Source organism: Morone saxatilis, unplaced genomic scaffold, assembly GCF_004916995.1.
Source record: "Morone saxatilis isolate NCDOM2014 unplaced genomic scaffold, NCSU_SB_2.0 Contig10, whole genome shotgun sequence".
Taxonomy (NCBI): domain Eukaryota; kingdom Metazoa; phylum Chordata; class Actinopteri; family Moronidae; genus Morone; species Morone saxatilis.
The window spans coordinates 8,261,096-8,286,687 of NW_023339652.1; the positions used below are offsets into that span (position 1 = coordinate 8,261,096).

General features: G+C 40.6%; 1 protein-coding gene across 4 annotated transcripts in view; it reads left to right on the forward strand.

Moving 5' to 3' along the window:
• chchd3a (coiled-coil-helix-coiled-coil-helix domain containing 3a) overlaps positions 1–25,592 on the forward strand; it is a 66,118-nt gene that overhangs the window by 37,393 nt on the left and 3,133 nt on the right. For 3 of the 4 annotated variants that reach the window (XM_035678442.1, XM_035678461.1, XM_035678472.1), the window contains exons 6-9: positions 1,806–1,889; positions 11,509–11,579; positions 23,266–23,401; positions 23,662–23,702. In XM_035678442.1, coding sequence (XP_035534335.1) covers positions 1,806–1,889; positions 11,509–11,579; positions 23,266–23,401; positions 23,662–23,702 — 332 coding nt within the window. The remainder of the gene's footprint in view (positions 1–1,805; positions 1,890–11,508; positions 11,580–23,265; positions 23,402–23,661; positions 23,703–25,592) is intronic. The other variant, XM_035678451.1, reaches the window with a different exon arrangement.

The window sequence follows — 25,592 nt, forward strand, 5'->3', positions numbered from 1 at the left end:
CTCATCACAATGCATAGAGTGCCCAGCTCTGCCTGCAGTGCATTGAGTAGCCAAACACAGATGGTTATCAGTGTAGTTGAGATTGGATGGGGTAATGCAATTTCTTTTTCTCCATACGTTGTATTTTCTTCAAACTCACCCTCTGTCTCCTTCAACATCCTATAGTGCTTAAAGCAAAGGCTTGCATGGCTGCTTTCCATAGTCCTCTGCAGTAAGGTGGTGTGTGTGTGTTTGACTTTGAGCTTCCATCTATGTAACTGTGCATGTGTGCATAATGGTATATTGTTATATACCATAAATGTGTTGTGTGTGTATGCACTAGTGTGTGTGTTTGAGTATGCCTGTGAGAGAGGAGATTGAGAGGATGAAGTGTGAGTGTTCAAGCAGAACAATGCGGTAGCCAGTCACCCCTGGCCTCTGAATACTAAACCTTTTCCAAACGTCACTTTGAAGAAGTCCGTAGATGAATCACTGCCTTTTTACACTCTTTCTTTTTCTCTGTCTCTTGTTTTCTTTCAATGCTCCCCTTATTCAGGAGATAGGACAGACGGTAAGTCCAGAGGTCTTTACCTACCTTCTCCTAGACTCTACAGTTCTCTCTCTCACTGTTTCTGCATGATAGAGTCAAGGATTTCTTTCCTCTTTCAGCAGGTATTTCAACTACTCAAAGTTTTGATTATCCCTTTTAACAGCTTCTCTTGCTTCAGATACTTTGTAGAATTACAGATGAGATGACAACTTCGGCTTGTTTCTGAAGAGTTATTAACAAAAGGGAGCAGTAATACAAAATGCTAAAGTTCACTGTGGCTTTCAGTAACACAGTTCACTGTCTTGTTTAAACGTTTTTCACCTTTTCTTTTACAGACCTTTTAGAGTAATTTTTAGAATACCATGAATGTTTTTGGTTTGCTTGATACAAGTCTGAATTCCACCAGTCTATAAAGCATTATCATTCATACCATAACTATTAATATACCTATAGACCTCGTCAAGTAAATGCTGAGAATTACCCAAATACAAAATATGTGGTCCACAAAACTGTGTTGTTCTGTCTGTAGAGAGGATTAAACTTCTATCACTATTAATAACATTTTAATTTCCATTTTGATTTGAGTCATGGCCCTCTGTCCCAGTGCGAAGGTCTGTTTTCTTCTGTCTGGGAGCTGATACATCCAGGTCTTATCTGTTCTGTATATCACCCAGAGAGTCAGCCGTACGTTTAGTGAAGGTCACAGTAGAGGGGAGGACAGTGGAGATTGGTAGGCTGGGTAAATATATACGCCAGACCATGGTGCTCCTTCGCACTGAGAACTGATCTTATCCTCTTGGCCTGATAGTGGTTTGGGTGAAGATTGAACACAAGAGGACAAAGAAGCACATACAATACATGTCAAGGCATCACACATGTGTATTTTCTACACATTAAGCAAAATGTGCCCTTGTTCCCTTACATGCAAAACTCACCTAAACCTCTCTCGGTGGCAGGCACACATCATGAAACATTACAATAAAGAAATCATTCACAATGTGTTTCACAGTCTATATATGCCATTAAACAGAAACCCTGTGTCTGTGTTGTATTATAATGTGTCTCTTATTTATACACACTTGTCTGAGTTCTCATTATAGGCCTCTCTCATGTGTATGTGTGTATTTTGTGATCAGTTTGTTAAAATTGTCACTGCTCCACTGATCACATAAGTAATGGTTTTTCTTCTCTTCTGCGTGTGCATGTGTGTATGCTGCATATGGGTACGTGTGTGTGTGTGTGTGTGTGTGTGTTTTTGTTATTTGTGTGTGTTTAGGCGAAACAGCTGGAGGCAAGAGAAGCAGACTTAAAGAAGCAGGATGCTTTCTACAGAGAGCAGGTGGCACGGCTGGAGGAGAGGGTGAGAAACAGTTTGCACCAGACAACAACATGAAAAATGACCGTATATGGACATTACATTAATCGTTCTAGGTAACCCAACCTGAGTATCCGGTTGTTTTTTACTGGTAAAAATTTGTTGATGTCCGACATCCAAATTTTCTACCCAACTCACAAAACAAGGCTCTTCCAGTTGCTCCAAGAAATAAAGTGATGATATTTCAATCATCTTACGATGATGTGGTTTATTTTAATGGTAACAGTAAAGCTTTTATCGCCCTTCACTGAGCTAATTTCTCAGCCAAAGTTGGAGAAACACACTTAATGAATTTTCTTTTAGTTTTTATTAGATTTTTCAGGTGGTATATCAGTAGTTTGTCTCCTATGACAAGGTGGGGATCTTGTCGGTGGGAATGCAGATACCAACACTTTTTGCTTTTTAAAAAGCAGAAACCAACTCAGGACAGAATTCAACAAGTGTACTGTGCCTTTTATATGTAGAGCTTTACATATGGCACATGTCTATTTAATGGAATTCTTATGGAAGTTGGTTTATTGCACACTGGGGTAGACTAACTTGACAAAACTGCTTTAGATGTTTTGTTTTTATGGTGACCAAGCAAAGCACTGAGGAGAAAACAACAGTTTTGTGCTACAACATAACCACAAAAAGGAAATAAAAAAAGGCCTAAATAATAGAACAAAACCAAACCAAACCAAAGCATCAAACTAACAAGTGCATGCCAAGGTGAAGGACGCAGTATCCAAAGGTGAAGCAAAAAGTAACTTTCCGTTTTACAGCAGAAGACAAAGTAAAAACTAAATGCTGCATTATACAGTCACCAAGCAAGGGCATCATTGCTATTTTCTTGAATATATATCACACACTGCAGCTCTAGTTTCTGCCTGGGGGAAAGTTTTCATATCATACCTGTATTAATGTATAATGCACTCATCAACACACAGCAGTGCACACAGAAAAAAGCACACAGATTTGTACACACAATTTAGCCAGCCTTGGTCACCACAGGGCTCAGCCAAAGTACAGTCACATTTATTCTTTTTTTTTCATCCCTCTGCCCCACTGCTTTTGTTATCATCCTTCAACTTAAACTCTGCATGCTTTCCCCAGTGTGGTGTTCATCGCTCCCTCTGTTGTTCTCCGACTCTCTGTAATTGTCTCTCTGCCGCTCTTTTGCTCTCTGGCTCTTTTTTTTTTCTTAAATTCACTCTCCGTCCCTCCACCTGAAGGATAAAAGGTTACATCTCATTCATCTCAGTGTGTGTCCTCCTGTCCCTGAAAATGACACCGCCTCGATGTTCCTTGTCAAACCAGCGTCCTATGGAGGGGGACAAGGGTCAGCTGCCATGCTTAACCCACTTCAATTGGCAGCTCCATGCTGGTCCCAGTGAGACATGCCTGCAAGGCAGGTAACCAGGGTCAAATGCCCTGTTAAAGTGTGTTTAAAAAGGACGCCTTCATGCTGTTCTCAAATCATAAGTGTATCTTAGCAAGGATAAAATGCCCTATTTAACGTGCTTAAAATGATGCCTTCATACTGGGAAGGAGGTTTCTCCCCTTTGGAGGGTGCAAGAAGTCAAATGCCCATAGTGTAGGCAAAATGGAAATTTCGCACCATTGTGAAACCAGATTTCATTGTGATCGATTCTTATTCTTATTCTTAGAACTCCCAAAAGTTTATATGAATTCACATGGATACAAGGATAGCAAAATATCACATACTCAGTGGGTAGATTGTTCTCAAAAGAACCTTAATGTCAAATACGTTTTGCTTTATCTAAATGGCTCAAATGTGTTTCTTGGTGTAAACATGGTGTCTTACCCTGTGGATGCTTTTCCATTTGTGTGCACACCTCATTGTTACAGAGATTGCTTTAAATATTCTTTTCTTTTTTGCCATTTCTGAAGGTTTGTCTTAGCTGATAAGTAATTCACATTTGCAATAACCATGCTGGTTTATTGTTTTGAGTGTGGATTTCTTAGTTCCAATTACACTCAAGACAATTTTCCCTTTGGGTCAATAAAGCTTGCACATTTTTCTTCCTTCACTGTGTATACATGTTTGACCCAACCTCTGAGTATTGAGTATTGAGTGGTAGTGGCCTTCTGTCAGATAATTTGAGAAAACAACTTTTGTTACAGACTTTCATTGGCTTGGTAAAAAAAAAAGGAAGAATTTTAAAATAATATGAGATGCAGGCATGCTCTCTGCTTGCACTTCACAGATCCAGTCCTATAGCTGAGCTTCTGTCTTTCAATCGTGTTGCATTATTACATCTTTGGACAGTGTAGCTCTACTGCGTTTCCTTGTATAGGAGCAAATGTGAGCTCTGATGGTAGATGTGATGAGTCCCAACTAACGCAGGCATTATCGACTTCAGGCGCTCGCCATCCATCAGCCATGTTGGCCTCTGGTCAATATTCCCTAGATCAAAGTGTCAACAAATCACCTTCACACCACAAAAAGCGACAGAAGATTGAAAGACAGAGAGACAGGGATGGACTGAAAGGAATACTGTATTGAAGATAGAAACTGAGATAAGACAAGATAGAAAAAGGACAGTTTGAGATTCTACCTGAGAAAGTATATTATGATAAAGTGACATTTGTGAGTGAGTGAGTGAGGATAAGAACAAGAAAAAGACAAAAGTGGAAGAAATAGAAGAGTGGTAAAAAGATAAAATGTCACTGAATGACAAAGAACAAGAGACACTGTAAAGAAAAGGTTGAAAGAGCACTACATCATGAAAAGGTAAAATAAAATGGAAGGCGAGTGTGAGAAATGGGGAATGTGAGATGCAGGAAGGGTCTGTGAAAATGAACAGTGCGCTCCCTGATTTATTTAATGATTCATGCACAGGAATTAAATGATAAATTCATTATATTTCACAAGCACTTTGTCTTCAAAATTTGCACACAAACACCACCATTTTCACCCTGACCCTCTCTCCAGGGCTTTTTTTACCGCCGCGGACGACGAAACACAACCGACAGGGCGGCATCTGTGCGTTTTGTGTGATGGTGTGTGATCCCGTGTCTAACTGAGGATCAATTTGAGCATATTGCATGTTGTCTTACTGTGCAGCAAGCGGCTTGGGACTCCATAGGGGGTGCAGTTTGTTTGGACTGTGTTAAATAACGCTGATTTTTCTTGTTCTGGCCACAGTGCCCCATTTGGCACTCAGTCCATCGTCTCTTCACTCACAGTCCTTTTCACCCAGAGTACGCCCTGCAGTATACCAAACAAAATCATTTTTGGCATGCTCTGTTCCCGTGTCCACTCTAGGTGAATAATACAAATAGACAATAGACAGTAAACGTGATAATCTGCTTTTGTTGGTTTAAATCTATAGAAATGATATATCCTTGAGTTTGAGCATGCATCTTATCTCTTCAATTATTGGAATATAATCAACAGATTAATCTATAATAAAAACCATTGGCTGCAGCCTTGTAATGCACGTTACTGCACCACACAATAAAATATGTGAGTACAGTAAGATGATTTGGTGTTGCAGGACTTAGTGCACAGGATTTGTTTTGAGACATCACATGGCTGATTTAAATATTCATAAGAGTGATAGCGTGTCAAAAGAAACTCTGTATCAGCGCCCAATGCTGTGCAAACCCTCTATTTTGTCAGTGAGAATGCAGTAAATTTGATTTCACCGGGAGTATACTGCTAGCTTAATATTATCTCCCATCACGTTCCTCACCCTCCCTCCAGCTGCCCTCCATTCCTCCCTTTACCTCAGGATTCCCCAAGCATCTTCACACACCAACAGAAAGAGGCACCAAAAGAGAGAGAGAGAGAGAAGGAGACTAATATAAGTCTGATATATATTACACGTCTGTTCCAATCCAACATGGCCATTCATCAGAGGGGCTTCCAGTGACAGGCCATCACCAGGCTCCCAGGCAGCTCAGCCTGCTGCTTCTGCTGTTGCCGCTCATTGGGGCCACAGCTACCAAATAGCCCCTGAAAACAATATCTATATATTTATTACATTTTCACTCAATACCTGCCCTGCTGTAAAACAATCTCATATTTAACAATCAACGTGCCCATGTTTTTTTTTTTTCCTTTTTTTTCTTCTACAATGTCTCTTTCCAGCCCTCCCTCCCCGCCACATCTGTCTCTATATTTCTCCTTTTCAGCTTTTTTTTTTCTTCTTTTGGAGTGGTGTTTTTTTTTTCTTCATACCTCAATTTCTTTTCTTTCTTTTTTTTTAGAGGACATTTTTCTTCTCTTTTTTCTATCTTTCTTTTCGCCTTGTATATCGATGAAATTGGATTTTTCTGCTCTCCCATGGAGGACAATCACTGCAGCAATTGCCATCTCATAGCAAAGTTCCACAGCGCTGTGAAAGGAAGAAAATACAGGGGAAAGAGCATTAAAAAAACAGTAATAGCTTCTATCTCTCTATCTCTGTCTACGTTTCTAACTTGCTATCTTCATCTATCCCTCGGTCTGTCATTTCTCTATCCCTCTCCCTCTCAGCCTTTTGCCCTCTGTCTCGCTCTCTGGACAATGGGGCTAAAATTTCAAGTGCATTATGCTTGTGGTGTTAAAAATTGAAATTCAAACAGTTGTTTTTGGCTTATCTTGTTTCTGTTTTGTAGAAGAAAGTGGGTTTTTTAACCATGAAGCAATCAATGTTGTCTTTCTCTAGCTCTGCTAGTTGTATAACTGGAGACAGTAATCCAGAGAGACATGACAGTGTGCTGCAGTGTTGAATTATTGTGTCTGAGACTGTTTGCTGTTACAGCCGCATGATGGGATTCACAGGGATTTAACTGGAAGTCTTTTCAAGGAATAGTGATTTCACAACAACAGAGTGGCACATTAGTTTATGTTTTATAAAAATCCTACAGCAGTAACACTCCACAGGCTAAAATAATAATGCTGAGATACAACTTTTTAAATGTCAGCTTATAAGGCTCAGTTTTGAAACTAAGTCACAGAGATGTTGATTCAACTAACTGGTGGTATTTTATTGGACTGCATTATATTGAAAGGTGTTTCTATTTTTCTGTATTCATAAATGAAAATGAAAATAAGGGTGTAACACATTTTACTTAGTTATTAAGATAGTTGTTTGCTATATATATAGATAGAACATCTAGTGGTTTGCTAGAAAATTTATTTAAAGAACTAAAAAGTTCTTAAATTGCTTATATAAATGTAAGGAATAGTTGCGAAATATGCTTTCGTGCTTTCTTGCCAATGCTACAGTAGATGAGAAGATACCACTCTCATGTCTATATCATGAATATGAAGCTGAAGAAGCCAGCAGCGGGTTAGCCTAGCTTAGCACAAAGACCGGAAACAGCGGGAAACTAGCTAGGTCTGTGAGAATGAACTGAGCCTGGTCCGGCACATAACTCCCATGAATCTACAATGTGCCGTTTTTACATTTTGGTTTTTGCTTCAGATTTGACTGCAGGACATTTGTCCAAAGGGCCAGTTTACCGTCTGCACAGACTTTAGCTGTAAGCTAACTAGCATTTGACGCATCAACCTTGTGTGTTAGAGTGTGTCTGTGAGAGTTTGTGCCTCTGACTGATCTCAGAACTCATCAGAAACTATTTTCCTCCAGTCTTTCTATGTTCACGAAGTAGAATTATAAAGCCCTGGGATACGTGCAGATGTTTTGCTCAAATGGAATCAGTTTCAACTGAGTCTTTGTGTCAAGTCGTACTGCTCTGGGCAAATTCCTGCCTGATCACATCTTTCTGTTTACTTTGTATACTAGCTCCACCTCTAAAATTCGCCTCGCGTTCTGTGTGAACACATGGCGATAGGTGCTGGTAGGCAGATTTAATTACTTTTGCCTCAAAGTAGGTCCTTTAAGGAGTTTAACATGTTGATGGCAAAAATGGACAGTTCTGGTTTTCATATCTGTGCACCTCCACCCTAGGATGTTGTCTTGCCCCTTAAGGCAAATTTTTGTCAATGCTTAGTCAGCTCTGTGTGTGCAAGATAGGCTCAATCTCAATAACAGTTTGTCAGCCTCTTTGCTCTCCTTATGAGCAAGTTGCAGTGAGTCACACAGCAGAAGTCTCATTTTCTCTAGCTCTGCAGAACCGTAATGTTGGCCATGGTGGGGTTTCTCCCCATTTCGGCCCTCCTGCTCAGCAGCAGATAAGAGAAAGAAGCCATCAGGACAGGGAGTTATTTGTTTTATTCATTAAAAATTGGAGGCTTTTTTCTCTAAATTGAGCTGGAACCTGCGTTGGGGTGCCGCTTCTATCTTCTCCATATCGCTGCAGTGCATTAGCAGTAATGACTTAATTTGTCTATGACACCCCCCACCAGCATATTGTTTGGCTCCAGATGAGCTAAAAACCTAGTGGAAAGCAAATAGAGTGAATGGAAAATAAACACTGGTTTAGAGGTAGATACTTGCACATGAGGCATACACAATACCAGGTTCTTGTAGCTACACAATTCTGTTGATCTATTGACACTGGATGATTTGGTTGTCAGCAATCAAACATCTTTCTGTGAGAGTTAAAACAAGATTGTTTTTTCAAAGCTGGTAAAAATATATATTTTTTTGGTCCAGGTAGGAATGTTTTCTACCAAACTAAGCATAGGCTCTTGTCTCTGGGCTAACAAAAGGTCAGGGCTACTCTTTAAATCAGTTGGACCAACAGCTGGAAATCACAATTTGAGACCACTCAGTAATCACACAAATTACACTCTTCTCTGCCTGGTGGCGAGCGAGTGAGTGACTGTTTATATCCAGCCACCAGGGTATGTGTAGACACTTTTTGTGCAGCATGTCCACAAATGTACCAGTGCTGTGTGTGTTAGTACCTTTTGTGTGTAGGTGTCGGCGTGAATGCAGGTGCATTGTTTGTGTGTGAGTGTGTGCGTGTGTGTGTGTATTGTAAGTGGTCTGCAATCATTGTCACACATGGCCTTTTGTCCTCCCTGGTGGATTATTGCACTGATTAGTGCCAGCTCTGCCATTTAGCCAGGTATTATTACCTTATACTTAGTATTCTAGACAGAGACCCAAATCCAGTTCTTTCTGACTTTCTCTTTCTCTTCCAATGCCTCAATCTCGGCACCCGGGAGAAGTCTTATTTTCGCCTCTTTAGCAGCCCCCAAAATCTCTTTTTAGTCTTTTTATCTGTGAATAAGCTTCTCTTTTAAATCCTTTTCCTTAGCTCTTGACAGTTTCTTTGTCTACACTGAAAACCACTTGATTCAAGGCCAAGAGGGCATAGATATAGAATGAGCTTACAAGTTAACTCTTAAACTTTGGGCATACTTGTTTATAGTGTTTTACATACAAACTACTGTCTGCCTGAGGGACAACTGCAGTCAGTTGGAGAGAGTATACAGACCAATTAATTATTTTCCATTTGAAATTATTGAAAATAACAGTCTCATATATATTATATATCTTGGAAAGGTAAGAAGGGTTTCTTGGAGATCATGACTTAATTACTCATGGGATATGGGACCCCACATAGACATAAATCATTCCCAATTTTATTAATTTGACATGTGTCAACTTAAGACATCTCATGAATAATCAAAGGAAACAAAATATCTCTGAAAAATCTGAATTGTCATAGCAAAGAGCGTAAATAAAATATAAATTATATGTAAAATATATGTAAATGGGTGATTCGTTGTTTCAGTTCAATACCAATCTGTAAAGTATATAGATGCTATATACTGCAGGGGTCTCCAACCTTGTTCAGATGGAGGACAACCTAAAAGGAGAAAATTGTCAGATACTCTGTATACGAACACCATGTTAAATTGATGCTTTCAATAGACTAACATAGCGGGAAAGGAACTTAATTTTTTTTCTCTGGTTGTTGTATTAACACTGAAAGATCTTATGATAAATCTTAATCAGTAATGTTTTTTACATGCTTTGACACAATGAAACCCAAGTACACTCCCTTGGAAGTGTTATGCAAGAAGGTTGAGAACATGCTCACTGGGCCCCCCATAGGCTACTCGTGGGCTACGTTGGAAATCCCTGCTCTAGTGTATATATCGTGTATATAAACGTGTTTTAATGGAGAGCAGTCTCCATATTGATGTAAAAAAAACTTTTTTTAAATGATGTCTGTGAAAAAGTGAAGGACTCTGAATCTATTGCAAACCGTCAGAGTCCTGAGTCCATTTAAATGAAGAGGACTCAAATCTGTATCAGACCTTTTGTCAGTGTTGTCATGTCCCATCTTCTTTTAGCTCTACAACACATGACTATTGATCTTTTCAGCAGCGCAGTTCATTCCCATTGATCTTTTCTGAACTATGATGAATGTCTTTCCTGCAAGGAGGTTATGTTAGGGCAGAAGGGACCAAGAGGCTTACATTTTCTAATGTATCTAGTGTAATTCATGCAAGACAATTAAAGCATTTGGTTTCCGGTGAATTCCTTTGAAGTCTAAGGTTATTGTCAGGCCTTTGCTAAAATATATAATTGTTGTTCTTTTAACAATGCACAGATTGTATAAAAGTAAGTTTTTTAAAAATGTAAAAACTTCTTCAGAACCAGCTGACAGGACCAACTTAGATTTTTTTTTTGTGGTTCTTGTGAAAGTCTGCTTATGATTTTGGATAATTACATTCTGAATCTTTAGCCGAGCACTTCGTCATGCAGTACTGATTGTGTAGCTCAACAATAACCCAACAGGTAATGGCACAAAACCTCTGACCTGTCTTATTGGGAAGAAAAGTTTATGCTTGTGTGAACTATGCTTTTTTTTAGTGAAAGTATGTTTGTGAGTATGACTGCCATTAAAGTTCACAGGAAGACATTGGCATTGGTAGACATTGCCTAATTTTGCCTCTGGATCAAACCTTAGTCGAGCCATCCATCACACTTTACAACCTCTCACCATTTGATCATAAATGTGCAGAAAAGCCGCTGAGGGCTGACAAAACAGATCTTCCTCAAGTAGTATAAATGGTGTAGGAGCTAGGTTATATGGCCGTGTTTGAGTAGGTAATTCAGGTTGAGGGGTTCTGCTATGGGTTCATTTGCTATGGGTCACCAGGGGATTATGACCAGTGGTCTGTGCGATGTTGACTAGCGACCCTCTGACCCTATAGGATTGCTGCCTGTTATTACAGCAGTCGTTTGTGAGAGGATAAGCACAGCCACATAAACACACAAATACCTGTAATTCCCACACTCACACAGAGGCAAACGTACATGGTGCACAACCACACACAAACAAGACAAAATAGAAAAAATGATGATATTTTTCATCGCTGCAGACTTCATACCTACTTACATAATCCCCACTAACAAACTATATACATTACAGATCACAAAGTTAGCTTCCGTGTTGTGGACAATAAGCCCAAATGGCAATAGACCTGTGCCCTTAATATCCCTCTCCATTAAGTTTTAATGGAGTTAGAGTGGTGGTCGATGAAGCATGGCTGTATAGGCTCAGCTGCACTGTACTGGACTATACCAGATCTTAACTGTTAACTGTTTACTAAAATGTTGCCTTTTGCCTAAATAGCCTCAACCTAAAAGATGTGAATATATTGGATGGTCTTTTTTTATATAAGAGACACATTTTCATGCATTTGTCTCACTCACTGGTTTTTCTCTATGTCCCTCTGCAGAGCGCTCAGTTCTACAAGGTCACCACAGAGAACTACCATAAAGCTGCCGACCAAGTGAATGCCAAGTTCAAGTAAGTTAAGACGCAGTCGATCCAACGTTGATCGAAAACTTTTAATCCAACCAAGAATTGTACCTATTCTTTACTATTAGCTCAAAAAATAAAACTTTCAATGTTGCTTTCTTGTTTCTTTTAAATTACTTTTTCATAAAAACACTTTATAGAAATAGTGCATATAGCAGGTATTTATTTGATGACCTTCATGTGTATTTTCTAAAATTATGCATTCATTGAACATTTGAAATCCATGTGGACCAGTAAACATGCTATTGAATTATGCTAGCCACATTCTAACCTACATCTTTCAATCAGAACCGCATTAGCCCATCCCATTAGCTGATGTTGACGATGTGGTTCACTGATAAGCCTGATCGAATGTTAACGATAGCTGACAGGGCTTTTCTTGTGCCTTGTTACATTTTTCGCTGTTGGAAGAGCTTCATTTAGTCTGTAAAATCTTATCTTCAACCAGACCTTGGACAAACGGGATTATAAAATAATTTGGAGCAGTTTTATAACATGGGTAGTGTTTCACCAAGACACAAAGTATAAGATAACTTCTGTGCTGCAGAAAAGAAGACTACATTGGCTTTCAAAAAGTTTTGACTATTTTGCCCCTTGTATTTGCGAACTACTTACCACTAGTCTTGTACTCCAAGAAATATTAAATATTTTTAGCATCTACTTTTATCTAAAACTTTTATCTGCATTACAGCACCATAAGTGCATATGTGGTCCTCACTCTGATAATGCTATGCTATGCTGTAAATACATGTTACAGCCACACCTTGCAGTGAAAAGAACGATTACTTCATTGACGCTATTAACAGAGAAGGTAATAATAAGCATCCAAGCAGTTACGGATGAAGCACATACCCAACACATATATGTAACTCAAGAAGATGCAGAATGCCCCCCCATCCGTGTTCCATCTGTCTTCTTAATAAGAGGCCATTAGGCTCCATAGTAATGTAAGGAAAGTGGATGAGGAGCCTGCAGGAGGTGGGGCAAGAATGGGCCCTGGCTCTGAGCTCTCCTCCAGGGAGGCTAGGCTAATTGTGTTAGCTTGTCATTAGCCAGCGCTAACACTGGGATCATTGTCTCCCTCAGAAATGCTGGAAACTGATTAGCCTAGCCCACCGGGGGTTTAGCGCTAGACTCGTGGAAGCCGGAGTTGAGACTTCCCAAATCACATTAAAGAAAAAAAATCCACTGGAATAACATTAGTGCCAAATGACAGCGCTAACTGCAAACGTAGGGCTAACGTGCGGGTAGTCATGTGACACTGGCTTTTGAATGAAGAGCAATGATTGGCTGATTGGATTATAGGAGGTGCATTAGCAGGGTTATGACTGGGTTGCAATTGTGGAAAGGTAGAGGATGAGAGAATCTGTGTGTGTGTGTGTGTGTGTGTGCTAATGAAATGGCGGGAACGTCTGGTGTTACAAGACAGGGGCAGGGATGCATTGAGAAGATCAGAGCAGAGGGTTAATTGGATTTAACAGGGCGTGTTTGGCCCTTCCTTGTTTATGTGTGTGAGTTCATGCGTGATGGTGTATGTTTGTATTCACTGATATGTTTGAACATCTTTTGTGAACATAATGTGTGTACCTTTCCTTTAAAGCTCTCTCCCTCTCTCTCTTATGACAGAGACCCTACAGAGATAAGATGCTATCTATGGCCTCTGCTGAATAATAAAAGGAAATATTTTTTGTCTCACCCAGGCTTTTGATTTCCTCAAAGTTGAAAATGTCCCCAGAGATAAAGAAAAAAGAAAAGCCAGGGTCTTATCCATACTTGATAGAATTAACATTTGATATGTTAATGTAAGGGTTTGTTATAAAGTGTGGGAGATGACATCTTTCTTATTAGAATGTCTTCATTTCCACTCTAGCTCATGTCAGTGCTACTGTAAAGAGAGTGATAGTACTCCAGGGATTGATTAGTGTTATGGCTGATATTAGGCTACGGTTCATTATAGTGAAGAAGGAAGATGTGTGGGACCGGAGCAGACGGTCTGTCAAGGGTTATAACATCCATATATGTGCTTTTGGAAGTTTTAATTAGGACTGTTGGTTGGTTGGAATTTACAGTACCATGTGCCATTACTTTGTGAGATTCTGTTGAGGACAAGATGGAAAAATCAGGTCTCCTGATCGGATGGGATTTGGGAGGAATAGTATGTGTCATGGCTATATGCAGCACCCGTTCTTATGCAGGTTCTTTGGGTTGCTGCTCAGTAATAGTCAACATGGAAAATAATGTTTCTGATTTGAAATTCGAGTAAAAGCTTGGATCGGGACGGGATATTTTTGGTAGCAAAAAATGATTCAGCTGAACTACACTGAGATAAAAATGTCACTTTGGTGTCTCCCTCTTGAATGTGTCTCTCTTCCATCAGTAATACTCTTGCCCTTTTGTGTGAATTTAGTTTAATTGGTATGAGATATACACAAGTTAACCATGTAATTTTAGAAATAGGTGGTACAAATAGGCTTCAGCAAGTAGCCAGTGTGCATATGTTCCATTCATTGCAGTGGTACAACTTGGTCATTTTCCTTAGCGTTGTAGAAAGAAATAAATTAAAGTATGAGAGGTAGGTACTTAAGGGAGGAGGGAAGAGTGTGTGTGTGTGTAGTTGTGCAGTACAGCTGTTCCCTGCCGTTCTCCTGCAGTATTCCCGCCAGAGAATGATGGAGCTCTCCGAACCGGAACGCTACTGCATCACTGTGACCTCATTACATCCACAACACACAAAAATACACACATACATATGAAGAGACATACACACATCTAAATTTTTTAGCTATGATTTTCTACAAAAAGCCAGAACCATACTAATACAGTAAAAAAAAAAAAAACTCGATTTCCCTTTCATCTTTTTCCACATTTAAAAATGACTACTTTTCCCCCCACAAATTTAGGGATACATGAACAATATTGTCTGGAGTGAGTATGAACAAATACTAAACTGTAAAAAATAAATAAAAGTCTAGAATTGTTGCCATGAATCATAAACTGTTCTCAAAGATATAGAGAAAGACATTTGGTGCACATTTCTTCCACATATACGTAAATATACACAGCATGTAACAGATAATGTAATAAGACAGTATGTTAGATACACATGCATACACGTAGCACCAAAGCTTTTACTCACTTTCCCTGTGACACTGACTGTAGATAAGAGTCGCCTGTGGAAAGGAGGCTATCTCTGCCTGTGCCTGATTTATATCCTGCCACCTTCACCACTAGTTGTTTATCCAAGTCTGATGCATTATCACACTGTCCAGCACTGAATGTGTGACCTTTACTGCACGACATGTATGTAAGACTGCACATGCATGCGTGCTTTTGTCTGTGCCGATGAATGAATTTGAGTGTGATAAACGCATGTGTACGTGGATATCTGTTTTAGAATATGTGTGCGTGTCTTGACCGGCTGCAGTGACCCAACGGGGCTTTAGTTTGAAATGCAAGCTGACAGGCATGGAGGGAAATGATAGATGTGAGATTATGCGAAAAGATGGAATGGGGAATGAAAGAACGGTGGCGTGGTCCTAAGCCCTCCTGTCAGTGCTAACCTTTGGTGGGGCTTTGGGCTTCTTTGTTGAAGCTGGTCACTGTCACTGTTTGTCCAGGGTCCCTGCAGAATTGAGATGGGACAGGGACATCTTATAATGTCGAATGGGTCGGTCTGACAAGGCTGTGTAATACTGAAGGATTGAGACCATCATCTCTTATGTCTCCATCCCCCTTCTCAGGTCTCAAAAACTTGGATTCATCTAAGCTTTGAGCCTTGATGGTAAGATTTGTGATAAGATCAGGAAAGGCGAGATGTTTTTTCACACTTTTGTGTTCGCGTCTGAGAGTGCATTTGTGTGTCTAAGCCGTGCATTTTCCGTTTCTCATCCATACAGTCGGCCATAGAGAATAAAATCTCATTTTAGTCTGTCACTTCGCTGTCAGTCCTTTCCTCCCTCAGGCTACACACTCACTCCCTTTGTCTGTTGTTTATTTTTTAGCTCTTTTGAATAAATCTTTTTTTAATTTAATCCAGTTGACAATAACAGCAGCCGCAGTCCTCGCCTTGTCTCTCTGCACGCACACTCGCGCACACACACGCAAAGGTGGAATGAGGAGGCGTGGAGCAAAACTTGTTGAATGTAAATGGCTTGTTGTTTTTCTTCATAACACTGTTGTGCTGTACTGCCTCGGTCAAGAGACCACACCTGACAGTCTGTCTTCTCCACACAATGTGGGAGAATTGGAGCCCACTCATCCCTCTTTCAGCCCCTTATAAACATAAACAATTTGCAGTAAACAACTTAAAAAACTCCTCATCTGCTTTATTTATTTATCTATATTAATACATTGCGCAATATTGCCAGCAAACTTCTTAGTAAATAAGTTGCTGCTTGTTAAGTTGCAGCATTTTTATACAAATATGTTTTTGTCAAATGAATTGTGATGATTTGGTTTATTTACAATTAACAAAGACTATAGTCAAGTTTATTGCCAGTAGTGTCACTTAAATTTAAGACCACATTTCCTCTATCTTTTGTTGCAAACCATTGCTTCTTGTCACAAAGGTTGTGGAGGAAAAAAATCTGAAGAATCCTGTGCAACCTAATGAAATCCAGCAAATAGCCATGCACAGAAACATTGCAGGACAATTGTGTTGTGTATGTTTCTTTTATCTTTCACAGAGGATAAATATCCTGGAGAAAATCCAGCGGGGTTCCTGCAAAAACCACCCTGCTGCTACAAACTGTAAATAAGGTGCAGGGGCAGGTAGAGGCTTTCCATTTTTCTTGGCAGTGCTCCTGTTTGTTTAACGGAATAATACCGATGTCCCAAAATTAATGAAGTAATGATTTATTGATGTTTAATTGAGCCAAGCAGCACTTTTAATTACTAAAAATGACAGTAATTAATTTAGCAGGTAAGTTATTGCAAAGTATTTCAGTTGTAGTCATAGAGGCGAGGCAGGACAGACTGAGGAGCGCTTTGACCCTCTCTGTCAGGTGAGGGCGACCCACAATTCTGTAGCTAGGCAACCAGGGCACAGGGACAAGATGGTGGTCAGCTGAGGAGACAGAAGTCAATAACTGCTTTAAAAGCTCTTCTTTCGGTCTTAAGAGCTTCCCTGTGCTGGCTGTAAAAAGCACACACAATTCGAGAGACCTGCGTGGGCGCACACACGGAGACATGCGCATACACACCTTTTAGTGGCTGATTTAGTGACTTTGCTGCATTGGAAATGGGTGGGAAACCCACTCACAGCTTTTATTGCTTCTCTGTATAATTTTAGGTTTTTTTATATAGTGAATAACACCAGCGACATGAGTGATGGAACAGAGAATAACTGACATGGAGCATTTCTTGGATATTCACAAAAGTATAAAACGTTTTTACCAATCACAAAGCACTGCTGCTCTTCGCCTTTTTGGGTGAACCTTGTACTTTCAAGGTGTCTATCACAAATGAGGATCCCTGAATCAGTGAACACCTTTCTACTTGTAACAGTGTGTATAAAGATGGGCCAGAAAGGACACAATCCCTTTCTCTTTCCTCTCTCTTATTCATCCTTCTTTGTCTCCCTCACTGCTCACTTAGTAACAGTGTTTTCTGTCTTAATTTAAATCTCTCTCACTCACTCGCTCTTTGTTATCGTCTGCTCACTCACTCAAACCGCTCTCTCTCTCTCTCTCTCCTTTCTTTGGTAGTTTTTTTTATCCCACACTCTTGATTATCTCTCTCTCTCTCTCTCCCTCTCTCTCTCTCTCTCTCTCTCTCTCATATATTCAATCTCTTATCCATGCTCTCTCTCTCTCTCATATATTCAATCTCTTATCCATGCTGATGGATTTCACTGCAGGGGGTCACTCAGGTCTGCTTTTAAAAAGCAGCGTGAGCGAAATGTGTGTCATTTTTCTCCTTAACTGGATCATTTGTATTTATTTACCCCCCTTAGTACTGACGCCTGCCTTAACTAGAGAGAACATGAGGGCTTTTTAAGGGTAAACCAGCACCCACCCCTTAACCCTATTAACCCCTAAGTGGACCCAAATGATGATAAATAGAGAATGTGGTGATTGGGAACTCAATCTGGTGGCAGGCGAGGATAATCCATACTGCTGATGGAGCTACAGTAGTCTGTGTGTTTTTCACGTGTGTGTGGGGGCGAAAGAACAAGTTAGAGATTAGAGGGCAAAAATACTGGCAACATGTGTGAAATCTAACCAAATCAGACCATAAAATGGCATGTGCCTGTTCTTGGTCAAGGGCTTTTTAATCATAATAGAATAAATCCATTACAAAGTCATGTGACAGGACACTAAATGGCCTCCTCTAGCTTAGGGTTGCTTGTCAAAAAGGATATATTAACATGCAGAACATTCCTTATGTTTGTGTTTTTATCTGCCATTATATATTTATTTTTGCTCATCCACTGCTCTTTATGCTATTATGCTGGACGGAGCCAGTTCGTGTCCAGTATTGGATACAATTGTTTGTACGCCTGTGTGGCCCCTTGGACTGCCTGTATCTGTGTGTCTTTGCCTTTGTTCGGAGTTTTAATGTATCTCAAATTATGACAGATGGACGTACATGTTTCCAGATTCGTCACTTTGTTCAACTATTGAAGCATGTTGTATCTTTAACAGAGATCTATGAATGCCATTTTAGTGCACAGCTCTACATTGTTACAGCAGACGGTAGTCATGGTCAATATATGTTGGTTTGAAAAATGAACTGACGCTGATCCTTAGCTCAGTCTATTGGCATAACACATGCATATTGTATGAAAATCCCAACATCGATCTCAATACGTCCCCCAGCTCGCCGTCAATATGTTCTTTGAAGAATGTAGCTGTAACCATAAACCTATTTGAATATGTCCCCTTCATGGAAATGTGCTGACTTGAGCAGCAGGACGCTTGAAAGAAGGTATTGTATTAAATGATATAGGGACACCTTGAGGAGGGAGTGAGCAGGTAATCTGTTCTGCTTTATTACATGTTAAATGGGACACATTTACCCTCTCATATCATTTCTGCTCCTCCTCTCAACCCTTCTCTGTTCTTTCCTAAAGGAAAACTTTACAAAGGAAATGAGGAGAGAGCTTAAGGAGTTTTTTTGTGGAGGGTCGTCTTCTGCTTCTCCAACTGTCTTCTCCAGTCTTCTTTCTCCATAGACTACCCTCTTCTCTTCTTTTCCACGCTTTCTTCTCTGACTCATTTTCTCCAATAGAGTGTGTTTTCTCAATGGAGTGTCCCCCCTCTCTTTGCCATATCTGTCCCCCTCCTCTCTGTCCTTTTCATATCCTCTCTTTTCGTCTCTGTTTCCTTCTCTCTGCTTTGTGATTTATGACGCAGAGCAGAGAAACTGTAATATAGATATCTAAAGCAAACGTACTCCTCCCTTTCATTCCTATCAGAGGATCAAGGCAAGAGGGACCGCGCTATGTGTATGTGTGTGGTGGGGGTTGGGGTGGATAAGGTGGTGTTATAGAGACCTTTACTGTTACTGATGGTATGAGGCGAGACCCCTATATGACTGTTTAGATTTACTGTCTCTGGGGTACAGAGGTGCAAAACACACACACACACAGTGGAAATAATAACCAACTGTATCTAGCTAGATGTCTGTATTTGTTTCAGTGTTTCCACCACATGGGGTTTTATTAAATATCCCATGAACCTCTGGGGATTGTGGGATGGAATAAAGGAGAAATAAATTAAAGGAGGATGGAGATCATGACAAAAGGGAGAGACAAAGGGGTGTGTGGAACTTTTATCGGCGATGGCTGCTTCTATAACCGGTTAACTGACGAGCGTCAGTGTCCGTGTTGAGCAATGTGTGTGTGATGGCTGTATGGGTAAAGAGCAGTGTCACCAAGAGGGCTTATTTCCCTTATTCTGAGACCCAAAACGTTGTTTCAGACTACTACTCTGTAGTTTTACATTCACCTCTAAAACATATTCAAATTAAACAGTCTGAAAAGGAATATCAAGCCTCATTTAACTGCTCACAGCGCGCACATGCACCCTTTGATGAGTGGTTTTAAGTTAGAAATTGCTTCATTAAAAAGGGGTCAAAAGCAAAAGAGTTAACCTGTTAAGCAAAATTCTACATACAGACTAAATAAGGGTGGTAAAAATGCCTCTGGCCTTCACCCCTTGTTTCATTTCCTATAAATCATACATCGCCAAACATAGCCAAAAAAGAAGTTTTGCTTTGGGAATGTGATACAGTCTTGGTGTTTATGAATGCCTTACTGCTCAGGTTACATGGGAACTGGATGATTCATCGTTGTTTTTGACTATATTTATAATTATACCCTATTCCCACAGTGAAGGAATCTACTGTGTATCCACTCTGCAGCGTTTTACTCCTGATACTTGGATCCATCTTGCTCCGAATTCAATACGAATAACCTAATGTTTGTCTTGTTTTTAGTGGTATTTGATATAGCTAGGGATGTAGGAATGGATTCTTGGTGCAAATTGTAATTAAATCCAAGAAACAAAATCTCCCCCTAGCTTGCCTAAAGCTGAGTACAATAACTTGAGTGTATTTCCATAACTAGCCTGGAAGAATTTGATGATTACCTGAGGCCAATAACTGACTTTAAAAACAAAAAGCTTCTCTTTTCAGATATTATTGATAAGTTTTGAAATTACACTACAATAGTGGTTATGATTTATGATATGTGTGTATATTTGTTTATAGCACTACAGCAGTATGCTATAGTAAATGACATGAGGACACCTAATGTAAAACTGAGGACAAGGGGCATTTGTAGTCTTTCCCTACCGGCTCTGTGTGGTTGGTGGCAGGAACTTAATGTTAATCTTAATGATAGATGATAGAGGATGCACTGTGCCGCCACAGAGTGTATGTGACAGTGTTATTGTCTCCATGATTAACTCAACCACTGTCTCAGCCCCTTCCCTAAAGAGAGAACCAGAGAGCAAGCAAAAATAGAAGTACCACTGTCTAGTTCCTCATCAAGAAGAAATGCTCTTCATTTCGACCCCCCTACCAACCTCTTTCTCTCCCTCCCTCCATTCCTCTGTCCTCCTTTCTCTCTCTCTCTCTCTCTCGGAGGCCATTACTGGTGATAAACACTGTGGTTTGTATCAGCAGGATGCACCTGGCATTAACGCAAACGCTTAAGAAAGTAATTAGTGGGTGTATGTGGCTCCCCTCGTCCCTGTAGATGCCCATAGGCGGTGTAATAAATGAGCGCCAGGATCCATAGGAATAGGATGGCAGCGATTTCTGTGAGCACTGCTGTCATCGTTCAATACCCTGACGCAGAGCAATGGCCTTGTCATGCCTCCTAGCAAATGACTGAATTTCTCCCCAGTGGATTCACAAATGCAGAACCTTCTTCGCAAACCAGCAGTATAATGTTCCGGTCTGTGGTAAGACCTAAAGAAGATGGACACAGCTCCCACGCCTGTGTAGTAAATACAGAACTTTTTAGCTTAGCTTAGCATAAAGACTGGAAACGGGGGGTGAAACGGCTAGCCCTGCACTGTCCATTGGTGACAAACGTTGCCTAACAGCACTTCTAAAGCTCACTGATTCAACATGTTCTGTCTTGTTTGTTTAATCCATACGTAAACCAAGGTGTAAAAATGGCAGAGTGGTGGTCTTATGGCTCTCAGTGATAAGACTCAAGGACCACTGTTCCTGCTTCCAGTCTCTGGCTGTGCTAAGCTAACTGTCTCCTAGATGTAGCTTCATATTCATCCTACAGAGATGAGTGACATTGATCTTCTCATCTAATTCTTGGCAAGAAAGCAAATAAACTATTCCATTAAGTGTCCAAACTGACTATTTTCATTTTTTGAAGTGTTTAGTATATTCTTCAGACATTTAGCCTCTTAGCACTGTATTGGATGGTGAATGATAAAGCCTATTGATTAATCACACTACTTTAGAAGGTGCAGAGAGCAGCTCTCACGTTGTCACAAATCGTCACTGACCTGCACTTACAAGGACTATAGATTTTTCCAGCCTCCCTAATAAATATGACCATGTGGCGATGCACATATGTACACATCTCCACTGCACCAGCTTCCTGCTGCATTTCACCCTGGGTAATGACCCATGCGACGAATCCCCTGCTTTGTATCCAACGGGGGGGGTAATTTCTCACTCTGGGGGGCAAATCAAACATCTGATTCTGACTACAGGGGCTCTGCTTCACCCCCAATATTCCTTTGAGATCACCAGAGTTGCTGACGGGCAAAATCTCTTTCGCTTTCACACTTATGCAAGGCATTTAGTGAGCCAGATGGAGTGTCCTGAGCACTGGTGTGAACAAAACGATGACACCACCATTAGCATAATAGCCCTAGCATGTGCATGTGTCATCATTATAGATTTTTATGGGGTGTGTGAGGAGACAGACAAAAGCAGTTAACATTGGGCAAGGCACCAGAGCTGGTGGTACATGCCTCTACTTAGATTGGCTAAAGGATGCAGCTCTAGTATACATCTGACAAAGGAGTCCCATTTTAAATGCACTGAAGTTGTAGTGTAGCATCTACCGTTAGAAGTGCTGGCATCTGGATCATGCCAGCTAAGACGGTAGCAGTAAAACTGTAGCAGACCTCAAGGACGGTCTTGAGCGTGCAAAGTTAGTGATGCATGTCCTATAACCAGACATATTAGCATTCACACACACACAACAACGACCTCCTCTTGGATGCTAAAAGATTGAATTTGCTATTTAGACTAGTCCAAGGTGACAGCTACCCAGTCTTTAATGGTCAACACTCTCAGATAGCCTTCCTGCATCAATGGATGGATTCACTGGTGCCCAATAGAGTGATCAATATTCTCTTTCGTGAGACCTTTTTAAAGGGTTTTTAGTGGTAAGACATAAAAACTGGGGCTAATTTACCAGGAAGGTATACTTAGCTTGCCGGTAATTTTAACCTCATCATCATTATCATCATCACATTATAACAAGTAAGCCTTATTGCATCTAGATTAAACCAATGCCCTTTTCTTGTTCCCTCTGCGTTACACATTGATTTGCCGAGTTGGCTTCTCTTCCATGCACTCCCTTGGCACTGATGAACCTCCCTTTTCAGGAGGTGAAGCCACTGCTGGAAGCTTTATTTAACACCTCTCCGTTTTTAGAAAACCCCTCTGGCCTCTCTATCAATATGTTGTGATGCACACATCGGGAGGGTCATAGCGGTTGATTGTGGAGGCTGGACTGACCTTCGACCTTCCTTCCAGCGGCTACAGTAATGTTGATTCTTGCTTCAAGTGTTTTGGGCTGGAATGACCATAGTAATAGAAAAGGCAGGGGTAGCTCAGTGGGCTCTAACAGTGCAGGGGCTCTCTTGAGATAAAAATGACGATTGATTTTTGCTCATTTTCTAGACCAACAATATGTCTTTATTTCTCTTCTCTTGTTCTCAATTTCTATATCTCAAACTCATTTTCTAAATCCCCCTGCATTGCCCAAGGTTATGCCTTTTCTCTTAATTTTCTGTCCACCTTTTCTCACTCACACATTTATCACTGTCCCCTTTTTTTACACTTTTATCCCTTTCCTCTCACTCTCATCCCTCTCATCGTTCCTCCTGCCCCATCCTCTCTTCTGCTTTTACATCAAATTTTCCCCCATTTTCACGCTATGTCTCTCCCCTTCTCACCCCCGCAGGCGGTATGAGATGTATCCTGTGTGTGCAGACCTGCAGGGCCAGATCCTTGCATGCTACAAAGAGAACGTTGGAAAAACCCTGAACTGCTCCAACATAGCATCCCTTTACCTACAGTGTGTCAACAACGCAAAACAGGTGCGTATTTACCAAACTAAGCTGTATGTCTTTCATCACTTTTCATATCTCATTTAGACATAATTTGCCACACCTGTTACTAGCATATTTTGCATATGAATATTAGGCATACTCTATGTGTATTGCATGCTTGTTAAGTGGAATGAATGAGAATTTTATCGTGTACAGCTGTACTCTTTGAACATGAGTAAAATACTTGAAACTTGAACTTGAATCCTTAAAACCCCTCCAGAATAACATATTTTTTCCCCATTGAAAAGAAAAACAAGTATGCGCATGCACCCTCATGGACAGATGATATGTAAGTTGTAGCTCCTGCTAATCCTGTAGTGTAGCTTTCAGTTGAATTGATGTGTGTATTACAGAGTAGCCCCATGTGTGTTAGCTGCAGCATACGTCATTGGGCTCATAGATATGTATGGTAGCTAAAGTAGAGCTGCTTTTCCCTTTTTAAATGTCTAAATGAATTAATATAATATACACACTCTACACACACATGCACACTAGCATCCATTTACATGCACCGGCTCTTTGCTTTTAGACGAGGGAATATAATTTCCACTGGGCTACTGGCGCCTGAATAAAGCTCCCCCTAAATAGCCAGTTTAAACCTTACGATCTATTTCCATAATACCTGCTGACACCGGCGTTCCCCCGGCTGTCTCTGTGTGTGTTTTAATGTAATAAGACCAAGGGAGTAGCCGCTGCTAGTTGGATACCATTGTCCTCTCTGGGGCTCTCTTCTTTCATTGCCAAGTGCAAATGTTTTTTTGCCCTCTGTCTCCCACAGTCACACACTGTATGGTAATAGTAATGTCACTCAGGTTGATATTAACTTGATTCCCCCTCTCTCACTGTATGTAACATCCATCGGGCCCAACAAGGCGCAATTTAGATTCATGGAGCTTTTCTATTAGATTTTTTTACAATTGCATTGTTTTGCCGGAAATGAGGAAAACTGAGTTTTGCGTCTCTCGTTCACTCTCGTGGGTATTAGTATTAGATCTAAAAGTCAGATGCTGGCAGATTTTTAAGCTATACATCATGTAAATTGCACAATGTTTTATTCATTGTATAGGTGTGTGTGTGTGTGTGTGTATAAGAGAGCTACCTGTAGCCTTGTCAAGATTCAGCAAGGGTACATTCACAGTCCGGATGCTGTTATGATGTTGTAAATTGTTTGGAAGCAAGCCTGAAACGATATGGTAATCCGCTTGTGTTTATCACCCTGCGGCAATCACAGCACACTCCTGTTCGTCTGTGCTTATCTGTCTAAGACTTGCTTTTAAAGTCATTAGGTGCAAAAAAAAAACAGTTCTGCGATAAGGCTTTAAAGGAATAATATGCAGAATTACACAGCCGACAAAATAGGGGGAAGGAATGAAGTAGGATTGATATGAGCTGATTCAGCTTCGTGATTAGGATGTTTACACAGCTTTATCAGAGCCAGGCAGGAAGCCGCATCGAGAACAAATGTCAAGAGGACACGACTTTGACCTCTGGAGGTCAGAAGATCCAAACGTGTCCTCTAAACAGCCGTCTCTCATCTCTTTGCCCTTTCTGTCAAAGGCACTTGATAGCATTGCTCAGACAGCTTTCAGACAGCAAAATCTCTTTCCCCTTCTTCGTCCTTCCCCTTCAAATCTTAAATTCCACTAACAACTGTGGTAGGGATGTCCAAGATGCCATCTCACTGAGGATAAAAACCAAATCCTTCCCAAATCTAAGTTTTACAATATTGACCCCTCAACTGGAACCAAGACAGAGCTGTGGTCAGCAGCCCGGCCTTTGTCACTGATAATTAGCGCCCTTATCGCTACGGTCAGTGATAACATTTAGACCCACTTTCGCTCCCTTTTGTGGCCTCTGTGCCCCTGCCACTATTCCTCCTTCACTCCCTCCATCCACTATCCCTTCATCCCTGGTCACATTTCTAAAGCATTCAGCACTTAACAGGTTCAGATAACAAACTGTGAGGAAGAGGCAGTCGAAGGACAGATAAAGTCTCTTTCTCTCTGCCTCTCCCTCTATGAAAAAGAGTTTATCACAGAGGCCCATCTCTCCATCCACTGCTTGCCTCCTCATTCCATATTCTCGCCGCATGACCGCCTCTTGCTCTCTATCTTTTCCTTCTCCACTTCATTTTTTAGACTGACCCTTCCATCTCACTTTACTCTCAAAGGAGCCAAGC